The sequence below is a fragment of the Pseudonaja textilis genome, chromosome 3, assembly GCF_049901715.1.
Source record: "Pseudonaja textilis isolate UNSWEBS1 chromosome 3, rPseTex1.2, whole genome shotgun sequence".
Classification (NCBI taxonomy): domain Eukaryota; kingdom Metazoa; phylum Chordata; class Lepidosauria; order Squamata; family Elapidae; genus Pseudonaja; species Pseudonaja textilis.
Genome location: NC_141992.1, coordinates 129,609,544 through 129,626,732, shown reverse-complemented (window position 1 = coordinate 129,626,732; position 17,189 = coordinate 129,609,544). Strand labels below are relative to the sequence as shown.

The following is a 17,189-nucleotide window of genomic DNA, read 5'->3' as shown; positions in this document are numbered from 1 at the left end:
TGTTGTGTAATGGTATTCACACCTGTGCCCTTAACCCTTGAAGCAAGCAATTCTTTTTAGGAGAAATCTGAGGAAACAAAACTACCTGTTATTTCTGATCAGAACATCTCTCCCTCATACTCCCCAAATTCTTTTGAATGAAGTAGAAAGCAAACTGTGGCCGTATGCAGAGAACAGGAAGATTTAAATCAGTGTTCACCTGTGGCAGGGTTGCCAGATCGCAGTTTGGCTCTGCGGCCAAACTCAAGTCAAAATACAGCCAAATTATTTTTTGCTCATGGTGACGTGCATGCGTGAGGAAGGAGAGCTCGGGATGGGTGGGGAAGCTCAGGGCGTGGTGTTGGAACGAGCCGTAATAAGAATGGGTGTGGTGTTGATGGAGGAGCCCCCCCTGCTCGGGTCACAGGCGGGAAAGGGGCGTGGCCGGGTGCCAAGGTCCCGAAGGGGTGTGTGACGCGAGTTGAAGCAGGCGTGTCGGAGAACTGAGAGGATGCGCTTGTCCTCCCTTTGCTCATGGTGATGCGCATGCGTGAGAGGAGCGCCAGAGGACGCGCTTGTCCTCCTTTTACTCATGGTGACGCGCATGCGCGAGGGAAGGAGAGCTCAGGATGGGTGGGGAAGCTAAGGGGCGTGGCGTTGGAACGAGCCGTAATAGGAATGGGTGTGGTGTTGATGGAGGAGCCCCCCCTGCTCGGGTCACAGGCGGGAAGGGGGCATGGCCAGGCGCCAAGGTCCCGAAGGGATGTGTGACGCGAGTTGAGAGGAAGCAGGCGTGTCGGAGAACTGAGAGGATGCGCTTGTCCTCCCTTTGCTCATGGTGACGTGCATGCACGAGAGGAGAGCGCCAGAAGACGCACTTGTCCTCCTTTTGCTCATGGTGACGCGCATGCAGGAGGGAAGGAGAGATCTGGCCGATTTCACGGCCAAGCAACTTTTGTATGGCCAAATTTCCGGCCAAATAAATTTGGCCGGAGACATCATTTTTTTCACGGCCAAGCAGATAGAAATACGGCCAGATTTCCCGAATTTGGCCGGAAAAACAGCCAGATGGCAATCCTGACCTGTGGTGCCAAGAGGGAAATGAGATTTTGTGGGGATTAACCTCAGGCAGGGTTTTTCTAATAGGATTTGTGAATTTAGGATGCGATGAGAAGGAAGTTCTATGAGAACCAATGGGGGAAAAATAAGTTCATTCAAATGCAGCCAGTTTTCTGTCTCCAAAGCCATGTGTCTCTCAACTTTGGCAACTTTTAAGATGTTTGAGCCCTGGTTGAAGAATTCTGGGAATTGAAGTCCAGGCATTTGTCAAGGTTAAAATACCTTGCTTTTTGATCAGGCATTTTGGGATATTTTTTAACAGGTTCTGCACTTTGAAAAAAAAAGATGGCTGCAAATGCAGAATTGAAGTCCCACCATCATTATGTGTTGCATATAGATAGTAAGAAGTAACTGAGGAGAAATTCCATTACAAATTAAAGAAATAAGAATAAAAACCAAGGGAAAAAAGCACCTAAAGGTATAAAGATCTAGGCATATTAATGATTCAGAATGAACGTGATACACTTTAAAGATAAACCGAGAAAGCAAGATGAATAATTTCAGTAAAAGTCTAATGCAAAATTACTGACTGGGTTCACTCAGGCTAAAACATAGAGAGGCTTGTTTATTTTGGCTTAGCATGTTTTATGAACTCAGTTTCTAAATCATAATTTATGGCTTTCGATACTACATGAACTTGGTCATGTTCTGACTTGCACAACAAAACAGTCAATTACCTAACGTGTGGATCTAATTGCTATCTATAATAAGTTAATAGTTCAATCTCTATTTATTCCAAATTCTATAGTGACTAATCCTTGTATTAGTTCCAATAAGTTCTGGATTTTAGGTCACCAGTAGTTTCCCCGCCATGCTAAATATATATAATAGTTCTATAATTTAGTGATGCAGTGTATTTAACTTTTTAGCATTCTGGTATTTCTATTTTACTGCTACATTTATTTATGCCTAATTTAATTGTGTTCTTATTTGAAGTCAGTAAATCCTGGTCTACAATTGAATACCATTCCGGCCAGCAACTACACTTTATTTACTGTTTTATTTATGCTGTTTATCTACCTCTTTAAAAAACCCTGTTCCCTTTGCAGTTTACCTTTAAAAAAGCAAGCTAGCAAAAGTACTTTGTCAATTATATGTTTACATAATAAAATCCAAGTAAAATTATTAAAATGCGCTACTAAACAGGATAGCAAGAAGAGATTAATTAAGAAACAGTGAATGCAGCAATTCTTCCATGGCCTGAGAAGGGCTTACAACGATGAATATAACTCTGAGAAAAAAATAAGTTGCCTTGGAACTGTCAAGAGTCATTTCTTTGCCAATTGTAATAAAGGACCTGTGAGAGAAAGTATCTCTTGAGCTGTTTTGATCCAAGGCAATTTGAAAAATGTAACTGCTTCTCTGGGAGAAAATATTATTTATAAGAGAAACTGTAGATCATCCCTTTTAATTCAAGGGTGTTGATCGCAGCGAATTCTTGATCTGCGGAAAAAATAAGCGCATATAGATTGTTATAGCATTCTGTGTAAGAGAACTCTTTTCTTGATGCTGTTATTACACCCCATGGCTCAATGTGGGTCACATTTATTGCAAATACTACATATGAAAGCTGCAGGTCAGATGATATGGTGATAGCAATAGCAGTAGCACTTAGACTTATATACTGCTTCACAGCGCTTTACAACCTTCCCTAAGCGGTTTACAGAGTCCGCATATTGCCCCCAACAATCTGGGTCATTTTACTGACCCCAGAAGGACGGAAGGCTGAGTCAACTTTGACACACAATACTGTGATGTATGGCAAATTTTTGTTTGGCACACTTGTTTTTCCAAGATCCCTTTTCCACAATCTAAAACCAATGTTTTTAACATTTGATTTGTATGACCTACCCATTATAACAAGTCATGTGGTACACATCCTTGCAATGTAGCAGGATTATTTGAGAGAAAGAATGGTGTGAGAACACTGATGGGATGACAACTATCACACAGACCTTAGTAATCTGTACGTGGGGATATGGGACCCAACATTGTTTGTTTTCCTTGTACATTCAGAGCCAAACCTTCTTTTTGGAAATAATTTGAGGCAATGGAAAAATAGGTTATTTCTTCCTGTGTATCCCTAAAACACTCAAGAAAGTTCTATTCAAATTAGAGATGTTTGGAGCAAACTAAATGAACTCCCAACTTGAAATCGTGAAATGGGTAAACCAGCGCAACTTCTTTCATAAATAATGCATTATGTTCAAAATACGATTTTTTTCTCTTTTTATTGCTGTTAATTCAAGGAAAAATGCTGCATAAAATCCAATCTGTTCTAGAAATATAAGTGACCTTTCCAGTACATAACATTTCAAATATCAAAGTATATGGTAAACATACAAATAAAGAGGAAGGCAACATACTTCCTATTTACAGTACAGTATCTTAAATCACAAAATAAGTTCCATAAAGTAAACTGGAAGATAAATGAGAATGCAAGTTCACTGGTGCTTTACACCTTTCTTGAACCCAGAAGCAGTCATTTTACTTAAATATGGTCCAACATACCCAACGCAAATAATTTTTAACCAAAATAATTTCCTATACTAATTTCCTTTAAATTAAAGCTCTCTTCTACCCTTTTATTCTTCTTTACTTTCAAAATATATTGGTGCTATAAATATAAATGCTATCTATGAATAAATGTAACAAATCAAGTTTCTTCAAGTTTGTTTAGCAATTAGAATGAATCAAAATGTTCTGACTGGTAATTCATCTGCTGCATATCTAATTTTTAAAAAAGTAAAATCTACATTTTAATGAATTGTGGTACATGGAGATACACATATACGGTGGTAATTCAGTGTTGATTTAAACAGTCAAAAGGTTTCTTCCAGATAAACTCAGTGCAATTTAGTACAAGTTGGCTTTGAGAAATAAAATACAGCAGCAATGAAGTTAGCAATATGACACTAACATGATCAATTTTCACACTCATTGGAATTTTTCACATTATATTGTGATCACACAGTGGTAAATTGTCATAAGAAAGTGACATCGCTATTTGGTAGACTTTTTCTAGCATACAAATATTCAACAGATTTTTAGAATACACACAGGTTTTTGTCCAAAATGCTATACCATTTACATTCTAAACACAACACTGTAGTAACTTCAGGGGAGTAATGTTAAAAACATTTAACACCCCATTTGTGTGTCTTTTATACTGACAAGGTTGAAAGGTTAATAAAGATACTTGCTGCCAATATCCATTACAAATGCAGACATAAGCGAAGGCATTCATTTTAATTTTTTATTCTGAACCTAACAGGTTTTAGAAAGAACTGCAAACCAATGTGAAATTGTTCGATGTATTTCTATGTCAGAAATTTTAAAGATCGTATTATTTTAAATGTTCCCCATCCAATTTTTGTGTTCAGGCACATTAAAGAACCGTACATATATTGTAAATGGTAATCTCTCTCAAAGAGAGCAAGCAATACCCCATCAATTCACAAATGTAGGATTTACTAGAATTAATGAGCTGATTATCTACTCAGTCCCATGGAGACAGGTACACTCAGCAAGGATAGGAGAGAAGACTAGCAGCATTAAGACAAGAGAAGGGAAAGGAAACATGACTTGGGAACATAACCCAGTTTCTCCTTTTAACCGTATGGCTGTTCACCAGTGTAGTTGGAGATTAAATGATCTTTTAAAAAATGCAGTAAACAACGCCTCTCTCAAGTCTTCAGTGCAAAAGTCAATTAATTCAAATGAATGGTTGGCTGAGATAGCAACATGCTTTATGCAAGTCAGACCAGGAGTAAAACTGCTTTCTTCTTTTCTATTAGAACAGATGTTCACAAGCAATGAAAAAAAATGCAACAAAACATAAACACACACAATGAATCTCTCAAATCCAAAGAATTTCCCAGATTTCTCAAACTTCATTTTGGTATGTAGGCAATGTTTACTTGGTTTCAGTCAGCAGAATCCAACGTATCATTAGAAGGGGGTGGGGGAGGAGGTGCATATCTCAATCTGTAAGTGCCTAGAATAGGAAAAAGAACTTACTAAGTCACTGCTTAAACTTCATAAAGTTATGAGAAAAGCTACAAAAACCCAAGGTGAATACTCTCTTCCAAAAATGCTATACTATTATCCCAAAGAAATTCCACATGTAAATAACCTTTGTAGAAATCAGTTTATTTTTAAAGGAAAATCTTTCAAAGTTTCTCCTAAACAAATAAACACACAATGAATGGCTACAGTCAGACATAATACCAAATCTTGGTTTAGCTTTGAGAATAAACTTAGAATATAGTGTTCTCTGGCTCCCATGCTTCTTCTCCCCATCCTCCCATGTAGCATTAGAGAGGACCTAAAACTTCCTGTTCTGTTTTGCCACCTAACATTTGGGTTATGATTAAGATTAATTATGTATCATGAAAGTCAGGCAGTTTCATCAGCTATTATTTGAAAGTTATGCATTTCCACAACTACGGGTGAAAATTAATATCTGTTCATCTCCATTTATTTCCACCAAGCAAAAATTCCTGAACTACTTGCAGCAAACATTATGGTGGGCATAATGTAGTCAGCGAGGGAAAGCTGTCTTGACTCAGCAGGACATCCAAATGAACTTATAACAACTTCAAAATCCTTGGATGGACTTAACTATGCAATGGGGGCTATTCTAGCAACTATATCTTCCAGATATCAGCTTACAAAATTAGTGCTTAGTAGTCAAGTATCAACAGAAACAAAATAATAATAAATATGAAAATGGATATACTTTACAATTACAAATATAAAGAATTAAAGTATAAAATTAATAACATCCCTTGCTTTTAATGGTTTAATTCACACCTACGTATTTAAGGTAATTTTGTTTTTCTGAAAATATCTCTGATCAGTCACATTTGCAGGGAAGAGAAAACAAAATCTATGCATTAATATAAAAATATGCTCTTTTTAAAAAATAAGCTTATAACGTATAACAAATGTGACTTACTTTTAAAAGCTAGGATGTTTTTGCCTGACTGCTCTGACTATACCTATGAAATTTTGGCGTCATAATTGTTAGCAACTTGAGAAATACATTAAATTTTTGTTTGCTTTGCATTATGGTTATCAGTGAATAGGTTAACAGAAATGGTGCCTAGCTATCCATGAATTCCAATATGTTATTGTTGAAGCAATGTAATTCTGAACCAATTCCAAATAGATACTTGGACCCAAGACATAAAAGTATGTAGTGATTTTATATTCCTCCCAATCAGATTTTCTGTGCCTAGGGACTGCACTGTTTATTTACAATGCTAAGGGACATGTGGCAGAGACACAATTTGCCAGGTTTCCCCTCCTTGACAACTTTTCACTTTTTTCTGGGGTAGAGTTTATCTTAATGTCTTATGCCTATTTGAAGGCTTAAAACATCAAAACAATCCTTAAAATAGCAGAAAGTGACTGGCAGTTGTCAGTCTTTTCTGCTAAATTTTCAGCAAAGTGGTTGGAGGCTGCAGGCTGCCCACCTCTGTTAACAGTCAGTCGTACATGCATACACAGACATACAAACCATAGATAGCAGAATGAGAATGACATGGCCAATAACAAAAACTGTGTAGACTCAGAAGCAACTGTGTTGGGTGCTATGATTACCTTGTTGACTGGCTTCCATAGATGACTGCTTACAATCCTGTGCATAGTGCCCAGTAACACCACAATTATAACAGGACACATTCCCATTCTTCTTGGGACCTGATCCATTAGAACTGGCAACTACATTTGAAGCTTGATACACAGGATAAAACCCCCGATATCCTGCCATTTGCTGCATACCATAGTTGATTTGGCTCCCCATTACTGGATCATGCATTGAATATGGGCCCCGAGAGAAGAAATAAGGAATTTGTGTTCCATTGGTCTGATGTCCTTGGCTGAGGTAGCTCCCATTGCAAAAGGGCAGATGGAAGAAAGGTGAAACTCTGTAGACTTGTCCTTGAATTGGATTAGGATAAAAGTAACTGTTAATCTGAAGATTTCCATTGGAGCCACAGCTACACCTACGACCACAAGAGCCACAAGGCCCAGATCCCAATTGCTGCGGGGACAACAGTGTCCCATTTGCATTAGTATTCCCAACAGCATTAATATAGGATGTGCTGTCACTCTGGGCAGTGCTGTGTGTTAAAGCTGGGCTTGGACTAGGTGCAGGACCTGGAGTGTGGGTCGGTATTGCAGGAGGAATAGTGGGCTGCACTTGACTAACACAAAGACCTGTTGTTGGAGATGGTGGCGTTGATGCCACAGTGTTCAGCACTGTTGTACTCTGATTAGGCAAAACGTTGGTAGCATGAAGACTTACTGGTACAGTAAAAGGAGCTGGTGGAAGTGCTGTGGAGAGCCCAGTTGCAGGAACCACTACTTTTAGATTTGGAGGCTGAGGGATCACTCCTGTGTTTCCATCAACATGAGGCACCATTTGATTTAAGCCCATCACATGCGACACAGATTTTGAGACTGGATCTGCTGTGGGAACGGGAGTTCCTGTAAAACTACCTGGGCTGTGGACTGGAATAAAGGCAGTGTTTGGTGATCCAATATTTAAGCTTCCAGTTTGTTGCTGGGGTCCATTAACTCCACAATTTTCAGATGATGCCTGCGGTGAAGATATTTTCATTCTGTGTATCGCTAACTGCAAGGCAGGACTACCAGACTGGACTGCGGATGGGAAAAATGTGGCTGGCAAAGGGGAAGACATAAGTTCAATGTGTTTCTCAGATTCAACCGAAGATCCCATTCCAACAGGAGCAGAATTAGCAACTACCATTCCCAAAGTTTTCCCATCAGCAGATATAGGTGGTGGCACTACTGTTTCAGGCTTCTGAGCACTATTGAGCACAACACAGTGCAGGGCAGGCATAAATGAAATGTGTGGAAACTGTGAACTCAAAGGATCCTCCACAGTATTTTTGTTGTTTGAGGTCACTGAAATTTGTGTTGGTGCCTTATTGAGGTCCGTAGCACCATATTCAGTAAACCTCAGCACATTTTGATTCCCAGAATCTTCAGAATTGCTGTCTGTGTCTGTGAAAAAGGCATTACACAGGATATTCAGATGTCTAGAAAAACAATGTTCCCAAGATAAAAACATTACTTTTGAAAGTACAATTTTTATAGTAATTAAAATATTAGAAGTCAATAATAATAGAAAATACAGAGTTGTAAAAGCCTGCATCAATATAATAGGTGTCATTTACAACTGATCAATAAACCTGGTATTTCAAATTACTATTATTTTTTAAAGGGAAACTGTATGTTATAAAAAGCAATTGTAGAGAACAACTATATGAAAATTGTGTATTTGAAATAACAGCTAACAGATATATGGAAAAGATACATTTTCAATGCTGAGGAAAGTTTACTAACTGCATTCTATTTATTCTAAATATTCTAAATATTCTAAATTCATCTTACTTGATTTCGCTTTGGGGAATGAGAATAGTTTAACATGAGGTAGTTTAATAACAATCAGATATAAAATGTTTCAGGTTTAAATATTTTTGAATTCAAAATGCTCCCATTCTGAGTTCAAAACAATTATTTGAATCAACTGGTTTACATTCATAATGGGCTATTAAAAATGGTTAGGCTGTGTCACACCAAAAGCCTGTCCTCATTACAGTAAAGTTAATGCTTCTCAGTAGACTATAAGCAGGATTTGATTACATCATCCTCATTTCCACTCACATCCCATAGCTAGTGCTGAAAGCCATTCTGATGCGGTTACTGTAAGGAATAGTTATCTTGATTAGTAGCCTTATCCACCTGTAATTTATTAACTTCCCAGTGGGAAAGCTGGAAATTAGTTATGTATGGTTTTTTTTTAAAAAAATAAGCATATTTTGGAAAAAATAATGATTAAAAATGATTACATACTTTGGAAAAATAAAGATCTTTAACAAAGTTAAAAGCCTACTTCTCACAAAGATTATGATTATAGGATACATTTAAGTTTACCTTCTCCCCCTCTTTTTTTTTCAACAACATTAAGGGAAGAAATAGACTGATTTAAGAAGCAGATGTAAAAGATGGAGCTATACAGAGCAGCAACCGCATGCTCTGTGAGCAAAAAGTTTTGATGACACCCTGAACATGGTTCCACAGATAAGTCAAGATTAAATTTGGGCATTTTGCAAGATTTGTTACAATTTATAGGAACTTCTCTAAATATGCTTTGTTTTATCAAAACTATTATTACTTCTACAATGACAAGGGAGAGGGAAGGATGATTCACATGTAATTCTCATCCTATGTATAGAATACAGTTTCTTGCATTCTCATCTATAACTTACTGTATATAACTGTATGCTGTAAACTTTCATCAATGAAATTATTGAAATCTATTCCTGATGACTGTCACTTGAGGACACAAAACCAAATTAAAGAAGCAGCATACTAAAGTGATTCTGAATGTTCTTATTTTAAATACAAAAATACAACCTCTGTCTTTTTCTTCTTCACTTTCATAACTTTCCCTTCCATCATGCCGTGGACTAGAAGGAGAACTGTAACTCTCTGAAGAGGTTTCTCCACATGTGTCATTTCCAATTGTAATGTCTAAATTTGAATCTAGAAAAGATGTCATAACAGCAAGATTACTGCTAAACACCACTAAGTAATATGCAAATTAACTTGGGGTTTTCTGCATTTTTACTTGCTACCCAAGCACCAATTCTCTGTATATTGCAGCCAATAAACAAAAAATATAATCTAACATCAAAATGTAAAAACCATTGACTGCACAAAATTATTGTCACAATATATATAATCCATGGGTGAAATTCTAAAACCTATTTTTTACTAAAGAAATCTAGATGTACCAATTAGATTTTTTTTAGCTTTCTCACCCCAGACAACCAAACTTCAACATACAAAAAGGCTTTTGTAATTCCCATAATTGAAAAGCAATCTTAAGGAACATAGATGCCTTTTATTCAGGAAAAAAAATTAATGCTAATATTATGCAGTCTTTAATTAGGTCTTGAAAATAAATTCTGAACTCCATGATATATTCTGATCCTGGTAGAGTTCAGATTCCTGCTTTTTAACTTATGATTTGTATGTTTCCACAGAGATTGTACCCACTAAACTCTAGTCCAGGAGTAGACACATTTTGGTCCCGTTTAAAAGTCTGCACATGACTATTTTTCTTTGAAAAAGGATAACGTCATATATGATCCTTTCCAGTTATGATGCAAAACTTTTCTTCAAGTACTTAAATAGTTGCAGCAGGAAAGAATGACAAGTTGCATGACTATGTGAATGATCATGAGAAAAGCATATACTACTGGTAAGCAAACCTTTTCAGGGTGTCGAACTCATTTCATTGATGGCCACACCAGGATTGGCTTTGAACTTGGAGGGCCAGTGGGGGTGTGGCCATGGGGGGCATGACACAGGACAGCAGCTCCGCAGACATGGTTTTATAAACTTATAAAAATAGGGAGGCGTACATTTCTGTGATTTTGTTTTTTTAATACTTACTTGATCTACTTGATCACCTTATGAGAGAGAGACCAGATCAAGAAACTGATTTCATAGGAAGATTAGAACTACAAGATTGTTCACATAGGCTACAGTAGCAGAATGCTGCAAGTCTGAAAGGTACAATATTTTACTTTTCCTCCGTTTTATAACCTTCTGAGTCCAAGTCCCAGTTTTGGGCCTGGAAGGCCTCCTGGAGCACTCTGGAGCCTCCTTTTTGGGCCTAAAACACCTCCTAGACCACTCTGAACGCCCCGTTCTGGGCCTGGAAGGCCTTTTGGAAGACTCCGGAAGCCAAAAGCATGCCCCATCTGTGCCCCATTTTTCTAGCAGAAGCCCTGTGGGCCGGTCCTTTGCTATTTCCAGATCAACCCTGTGGGCCACCGGCCTTGAGTTTGACACCCCTGGACTATATGCAGTCTTGCTTCTATTGGCTAGTCAAAATATTTCAAATGACAATTCTGCAAAATGCTACATTATTTCTTGAAAATCCATCAAATGTGTATTGTGGGAAGCATGGTCTGACAGTTTTCCCCCCCAGATCATTTCTCAATTATAGGCATACCTATGGCAGCCATACTTAAGATATTTTGGCTCAAGGAAAGGTGAGAATAAATCTTGAAGAGATGTTTTAAGACTAATGAGCAAGAAAGAAATCTTATAAAAAAACCCAGTCAACTTTTTTCACAAGAAAAGGAACTGAGAGAATTATATAGCAGTTCAAATAAAGTATATTTTTGGTTCTCAAGATTCTTATAGAGGCTTGATACATTTTATTATTTCAGGTGCTGATGTTTATGAAGTTAGAATAATAATTTGAATCTCTAGTCAGCTTTGGAAGCCATATTAGCATCAGACACTTCCACACTGCCACATTCTTGAGCCTGGGGAAATGGGAGAGGGGGAATTTCTTGGATTGTATGTGGTTAGACATAATAGCATTCTTCTTCTAAGTCAAGGTCATGTTATTTCTGCACCTGGATGAGGAGTGGTTGAGGGGACTCATGTTGGGATGGATGGTGATTGGGGCATGTGATACAATAAGGGATGCTGCGGGTGGATTTGTAATATTTTACTTATTGAAGGGAAACCCAGAACTTTCAAATTCAGGATTTCCCAGATGTGCCATTTACTACTCTAATAAAAGGAACTTTTGAGAAGATGTCTGTCTCAGAGTTACTGGTTAGAGTTGAGGTTTTCTGGAACGCTGACATCTCTATTTATTCTTTTGAAAACAGGTGGTTTGGCTAGAAACTGGAGGATAAGTTGGATAGTAAATTAAGTTTCTTGATGCTAGATGTTATCAAAGCCCTGTTCCAGAACAAAGGCTCACACAGAGCAATATGTATCTCAGTTTGTTTACTTTTTCTTAGTCATATTCATTAAAATACAGATTGTGACCATACAAAATTGGCACTTTATTTACTACCATCTTGACACTAATGGCATTTTCCAAGCAAACTCTGCTCCTATTATGGCTTGGGTACACAACCATTGAAATCACTGATTAAAAAGAAAACAAGATTTCTGTCTTAGAAAAATAGAAGGAAAAGTCTTCTAATAAATAAGCTGGAGTTCAAGAATTCAATAGGAAATGTTCTCTTCTAAGTTCTCCAAGTCACCGCTGTCATAGCAGTCAGAAAGAAAATGGGCATGTGGCTTGCTGTTCAAAGAGATATGATGAGTGACTTTAGCTAGTCATACACTCTCAGCGCAACCATTTCTCATAGTTATTGTTATGGGGAAAATAAGAGGAGGAAGAAGCATTGTAGTGGGTATGTTTGCCCACTTGAATTATTTATTTAAAAAGAAGCAGAATAGAAATACACGAAAAACAAAAAACATTCCTGCTTTAATAAAAGATTGTGGGCCACAGAGTTCCCTGATATGCCAAGTAGACTCATGAACCGTGCAGAATCCATATGGAGAACTGCACAAAGGTGACTCATACTGAAAGAGCATATACATGAATTAAACTAAACTCTGACTAACAGCATCTCTATACGTCTTGCTATATCCCTTACTATTCCACAAATAATAGTATTGTGCTGCATATTTTCTAGGCTTATTACCCACTACATAAATCAAAGAAGAATATTAAAATAATCTCTAATGTATTTGAAGAGTGTTTTGTACCTTTTGCTGTTCCTGGATGCAGGTGATGAGCATCTGCAACTCTTACATAGTTGGCTCTCATGGTTAGTCTGGAATCAGTCCTCTTTATTTTATCTCTGTACAGGGATCAAAAATATTAATTAAAAGGATAAGCATAAAATTATCTTCATGGAACCATGCATTCTAAACATCTACTATCAACTCGTGAATGTCTAAAATGGCATGATATCCAGTCTGTGATTAGAACATGTCTCTCCAATACTTTTTTTTAACAATGGCAAACCTGCCCAGAAGCTCCAAAATATTAGAAATATGTACCCATCTATTCTGGTCCTATCTTTTCTTATTGATGCTACATAATTGGAACTATCAGAACTAAGGCACATAAATAAAACTTAATATGTTATGTAAACCTGATGGCTTGTCATGAATCAGTGGTAATAAGTATCTGAAAAGAGTTCAGTGATGGTTAATTCTACAATAACCAATCTGTCAAAGCCCCAAACAAACGCAATGAAATTCTTCAGGCAATTCTCATCCCAACAGTAAAGCCATCAAATTGCAAAACCTAAGTTATTCAGAATTATGAAAAATAACGTAAGGTCATTCAGTTATTTCTGCAATGGAACATCAATTTGCCCACAGGGAATATTAAAAATTAAAAAAATATACTAACTCTTCAAACTTTTATTAACTAATTAACAATAGCAAATCCTCATGTTTATTCAGACATCTACTCTATCCTATTACTTACAATTATAATAAAAAGTTACATTTATCAATTTTGCACATGCTACTCTTAATATGCATTCATGTCTTATATTGCTAGCAATCAAGATTATCAACCACACTTGTCTGACTTATTAACTTTCAGTTTTTAGTAACAGAGAGTAATATAGTTGATTCCAGGGATACCGGGCATATTTGCGGAAAATGTTTAAACAATATTCAGTTTCTTTTAAAAATAATATTAACACCTACTTTTCTGGTTGCTGTTTTCCTTTCTTTTTGTTTAATACAGGCAAATTCCTTTTCTCTCCCGCATGCTAGATGATATAAACAACAGATTACTTTAGAAGCAGCTGTAAGCCTCCCAAGAATTTAGCACTGTCATTTTGGTTACTTTGTATTATACGAATGAAAGATTTCACCCTCTCATACCAGTACTAGAGGATTTAGACACAATCTGAAACAATGATACATAGTATCTTTATGTGTCACTTTAAGACACATAATATCATTTCTCTTCTTTCAATCTTTGAAAGTCACCCTTCTATTTTTGAGTAACAAAAGTTGGGTGTCATTTTTGAGGCTGAGGTTTGTAACATGTTTGTATATGTCTCATATACCATATAAGATAAGCAGTTCAGCCATAGAATATATGTGTGTAAGAAGAACGGAAGAGTGATTGTGTTTCATTTAATATGTTTAAACTCCTTATAATTTTGATATAAATTTAATCACATCAGAAAGATAAACCACACTGTACTATCTCAGAGTAAATAGTTATAAAAACTTCAACAGTAATCAGTGCTTTCATGGAAACAACAATTCCCATCATATGCTTCTAGGTGAATTATCACCAGGTCATATACTTAATACTGCCCAGGTGTACTATTTATTTATATTAATTGGACATATAGTTTCAGAATAAAATTCAATCTCTTTGGATATTCATTAATTCAACATTTATATATAGTAAACTTATTGATTAAATTGCAGTTCTATGCAAGAGAAAACACAAAAGAAGGTTTTATAGCTTCAAGTAATTGCTAGTGAAATGGAAGATTATAGGAATCATTTAGCTTCTTAGAACACTGGACGATAGCCATAGCAATCTAATTTCATAGAGATATAGGCACCATAAAATCCATAAACCATATATGAGAATTAACTATGTTGGGGGAGAGGTCCCCCACTGTCAGATAAGAAATAGTGCTGCCCAAGTTAAAAAACAACAGAAAAAGATCCACATATGTGTTAACTTGCTAGCAAAAAAAGAGGAAACAAATTGAAATGCCTCTGCTTTCATTCTAACTTAGCCTACTTTCCTTTTCTTTCTTATGAAATAATTTGCAAACATCTCCTACCCAAGTTACAGGTATAAAAAAATAGTGTGGGAAGTTATCTGAATTATCTTCCCAAAGAGGAGATGACAAACTTCTACTGGAAAAAAGCTAATATTTAAAATGAAATCAATCAATTTAATAAGTCTCAGAAATATGCCTCTTTATATGAAGTTTTGCTGTCATTTTCTTGCACAGGTTTTCTAGGATGAGAGAAACAGAATACCTGATCAAGTATTGTGCAATGCTCTGGATGCTGCTGTAGAGCCCAGCCTTTTCTTCTCCAGTCTGCTACACCATTATATTCAGCATGTGTTATGTCAAAACCATCCATTGAAGAACATCTGGAATTAATAGTGCTGTTATAAAATAAACAATAAGAAACTATAATTAAACAGATTGCTGACTTTTCAACCATTCAAACCAGTGGTTCTTACTGGGGATAAATTGGACATATCCTGGGGGAAAGCACCCAGTTTAGGGCTACTGCTGCCAAGACATTTGTCTTTTGGGGGTTTTTTTGGTTTTTTTTTTAAATGGGACCATTATGTGATACTAAGCAAGAGGGTAATTGGGTCAAACAATTTAAGAATTGTAGACCTAAAGTATATTTTCCTCTAGAAAAGTGACCGCTGCTTATCTTTAACTATAGAGCTTTGAGTGATTAACTGTACATACACAAATTTGGACTTGTGCAGATTATTTCATAATGATTCTGAACTGAGCTTTATTATGGTAGACCTACTCTGATCTCATTCATTCACAATAGTTGCTTCGCTAATCAATATGGATAGCCCTGAAATATCATCATAGGAAACACCTTTGAAAAGAAATCACCAATATCAGGGAAAGAGAAATATTTTATGTATGTAGATGCCCATTTGAAGAAACACAGCTATAGCCATTGTCTATCTTATCAGAGATGCAAAGTCTCGAAAGAGCAGTTCAAAATTTTTTTTTTGTAAATGTGAGATTTCAAAACTACTTTCAAGAGATAAATTAGGCCTCAATGTACTCAGTCTTGATTCTAATGTACATTTTAAACTTTACGTCCTTTGAAATTTTGTTAGCTAACTTGTTTATCGGAGTAGAATGGTACAGTATAAATTATACAACTAATATAAAGTCATCAAAGTTTTTCTGTTTGCCTACAACATGGAAAGTTTGCTTCCTTATGCACTAGCATTATAGTCCATGTGCTAGGTGAGAAAAAGTTCCTATGTCTCCTTTGGTTGATATAAAATATGATATAATATGTCATAGCCAATTGTCTGATTTATTGGCTTTATTGCCTCACATAGTTCCAGAGCATTATTATTTTATTTAACAGAATAACATAGTACTTACAATAAAAGATTCACTGAGTATAATTCATTTATTCTCAGTCTAAATTTATATTCTGCAATTACAGAATACGCAGTACTTGGAGTTCTCGGTTGAGAACTCAATAGAGTGAAGATAGGTTTTTTTAAACAGAATAAAACTTTCAAAACTACTAATGTCCATTCAAAAAAATTAGTTGTATCTGTAGCATTCCAGGCCATTTTTGATATTATGAAAGCCAGAAAGGTTCCTGGAACAGAGCATAAGTGGAGTATAAATGTATAAAAATTTACATTTCTACAGAACAAAATTTTAACTTTGATAGAAATGATGGATTTGATTTAATTTCCTCAATTTTAAAGAATACTACTAGAATATTTCATAGCTTTAATAATATATTACATTGAAAACAAGCTAAATACAGCTAGTCCTCAATTGACAACAGTATATTTCGTGACAGCTCAAAGTTATAATGGCCCTGAAAAAAACATATGGCCATTTTTCATACTTATGACCTTTGCAGCATTCCCATGGTCACATGTTCAAAATTAAGATGCTTGGTAACTGACTCAGATTTATGGCAGCCGTAGCATTTTAGGGTCATGGGATCCCCTTTTGCAACCTTCTGTCAAGCAAAGTCAATGGGGAAGCCAGATTCACTTAACAACTATGTTGCTAATTTAACAATTGCAGTGATTCCCTTAACAACTGTGGCAGGAAAGGTCGTAAGATGTGACAAAACTCACTAAACAAATGTCTCACTTAGCAACAGAAATTTTGACTCAATTGTGATTAAGTAGAACAGTGTCAGATCATTTGTATAATAACAGCTCCTATTTTAAGAATTCCCAAACTTATCCAGGTTTAGCAAGTTATGAAATTTAAATTCCCCTAATGAATCAAATATGAAACACTAGTTTTAAATGAAAAGAAAACATTTAACACCTACTTAGCAATGGGACATTTCCCATTATGTTTCTTATGAATCACTGGGTGCTGTATCATATCTAGATAGAAAATAAAGTATTGTGCTATTAGTTAAATACTACATTATACTGGTTTTATTATACAATATCATACAAATTCCTTCAA

The 17,189-nt window shown here is 36.1% G+C and overlaps 1 protein-coding gene across 3 annotated transcripts in view; it reads right to left on the bottom strand.

Moving 5' to 3' along the window:
* Positions 1-3,310: 3,310 nt before the first annotated feature.
* Positions 3,311-17,189, bottom strand: part of ZCCHC2 (zinc finger CCHC-type containing 2) — a 30,420-nt gene continuing 16,541 nt past the window's right edge. Inside the window, exons 8-14 of one of the 3 annotated variants that reach the window (XM_026701077.2) lie at positions 17,047-17,104; positions 15,001-15,133; positions 13,690-13,754; positions 12,730-12,824; positions 9,550-9,678; positions 6,706-8,133; positions 3,311-5,095 (exon numbers count right to left, since the gene is read on the bottom strand). In XM_026701077.2, coding sequence (XP_026556862.2) covers positions 5,025-5,095; positions 6,706-8,133; positions 9,550-9,678; positions 12,730-12,824; positions 13,690-13,754; positions 15,001-15,133; positions 17,047-17,104 — 1,979 coding nt within the window. In that variant the 3' untranslated portion in view covers positions 3,311-5,024. The remainder of the gene's footprint in view (positions 5,096-6,705; positions 8,134-9,549; positions 9,679-12,729; positions 12,825-13,689; positions 13,755-15,000; positions 15,134-17,046; positions 17,105-17,189) is intronic. The other 2 variants (XM_026701079.2, XM_026701080.2) reach the window with 2 other exon arrangements.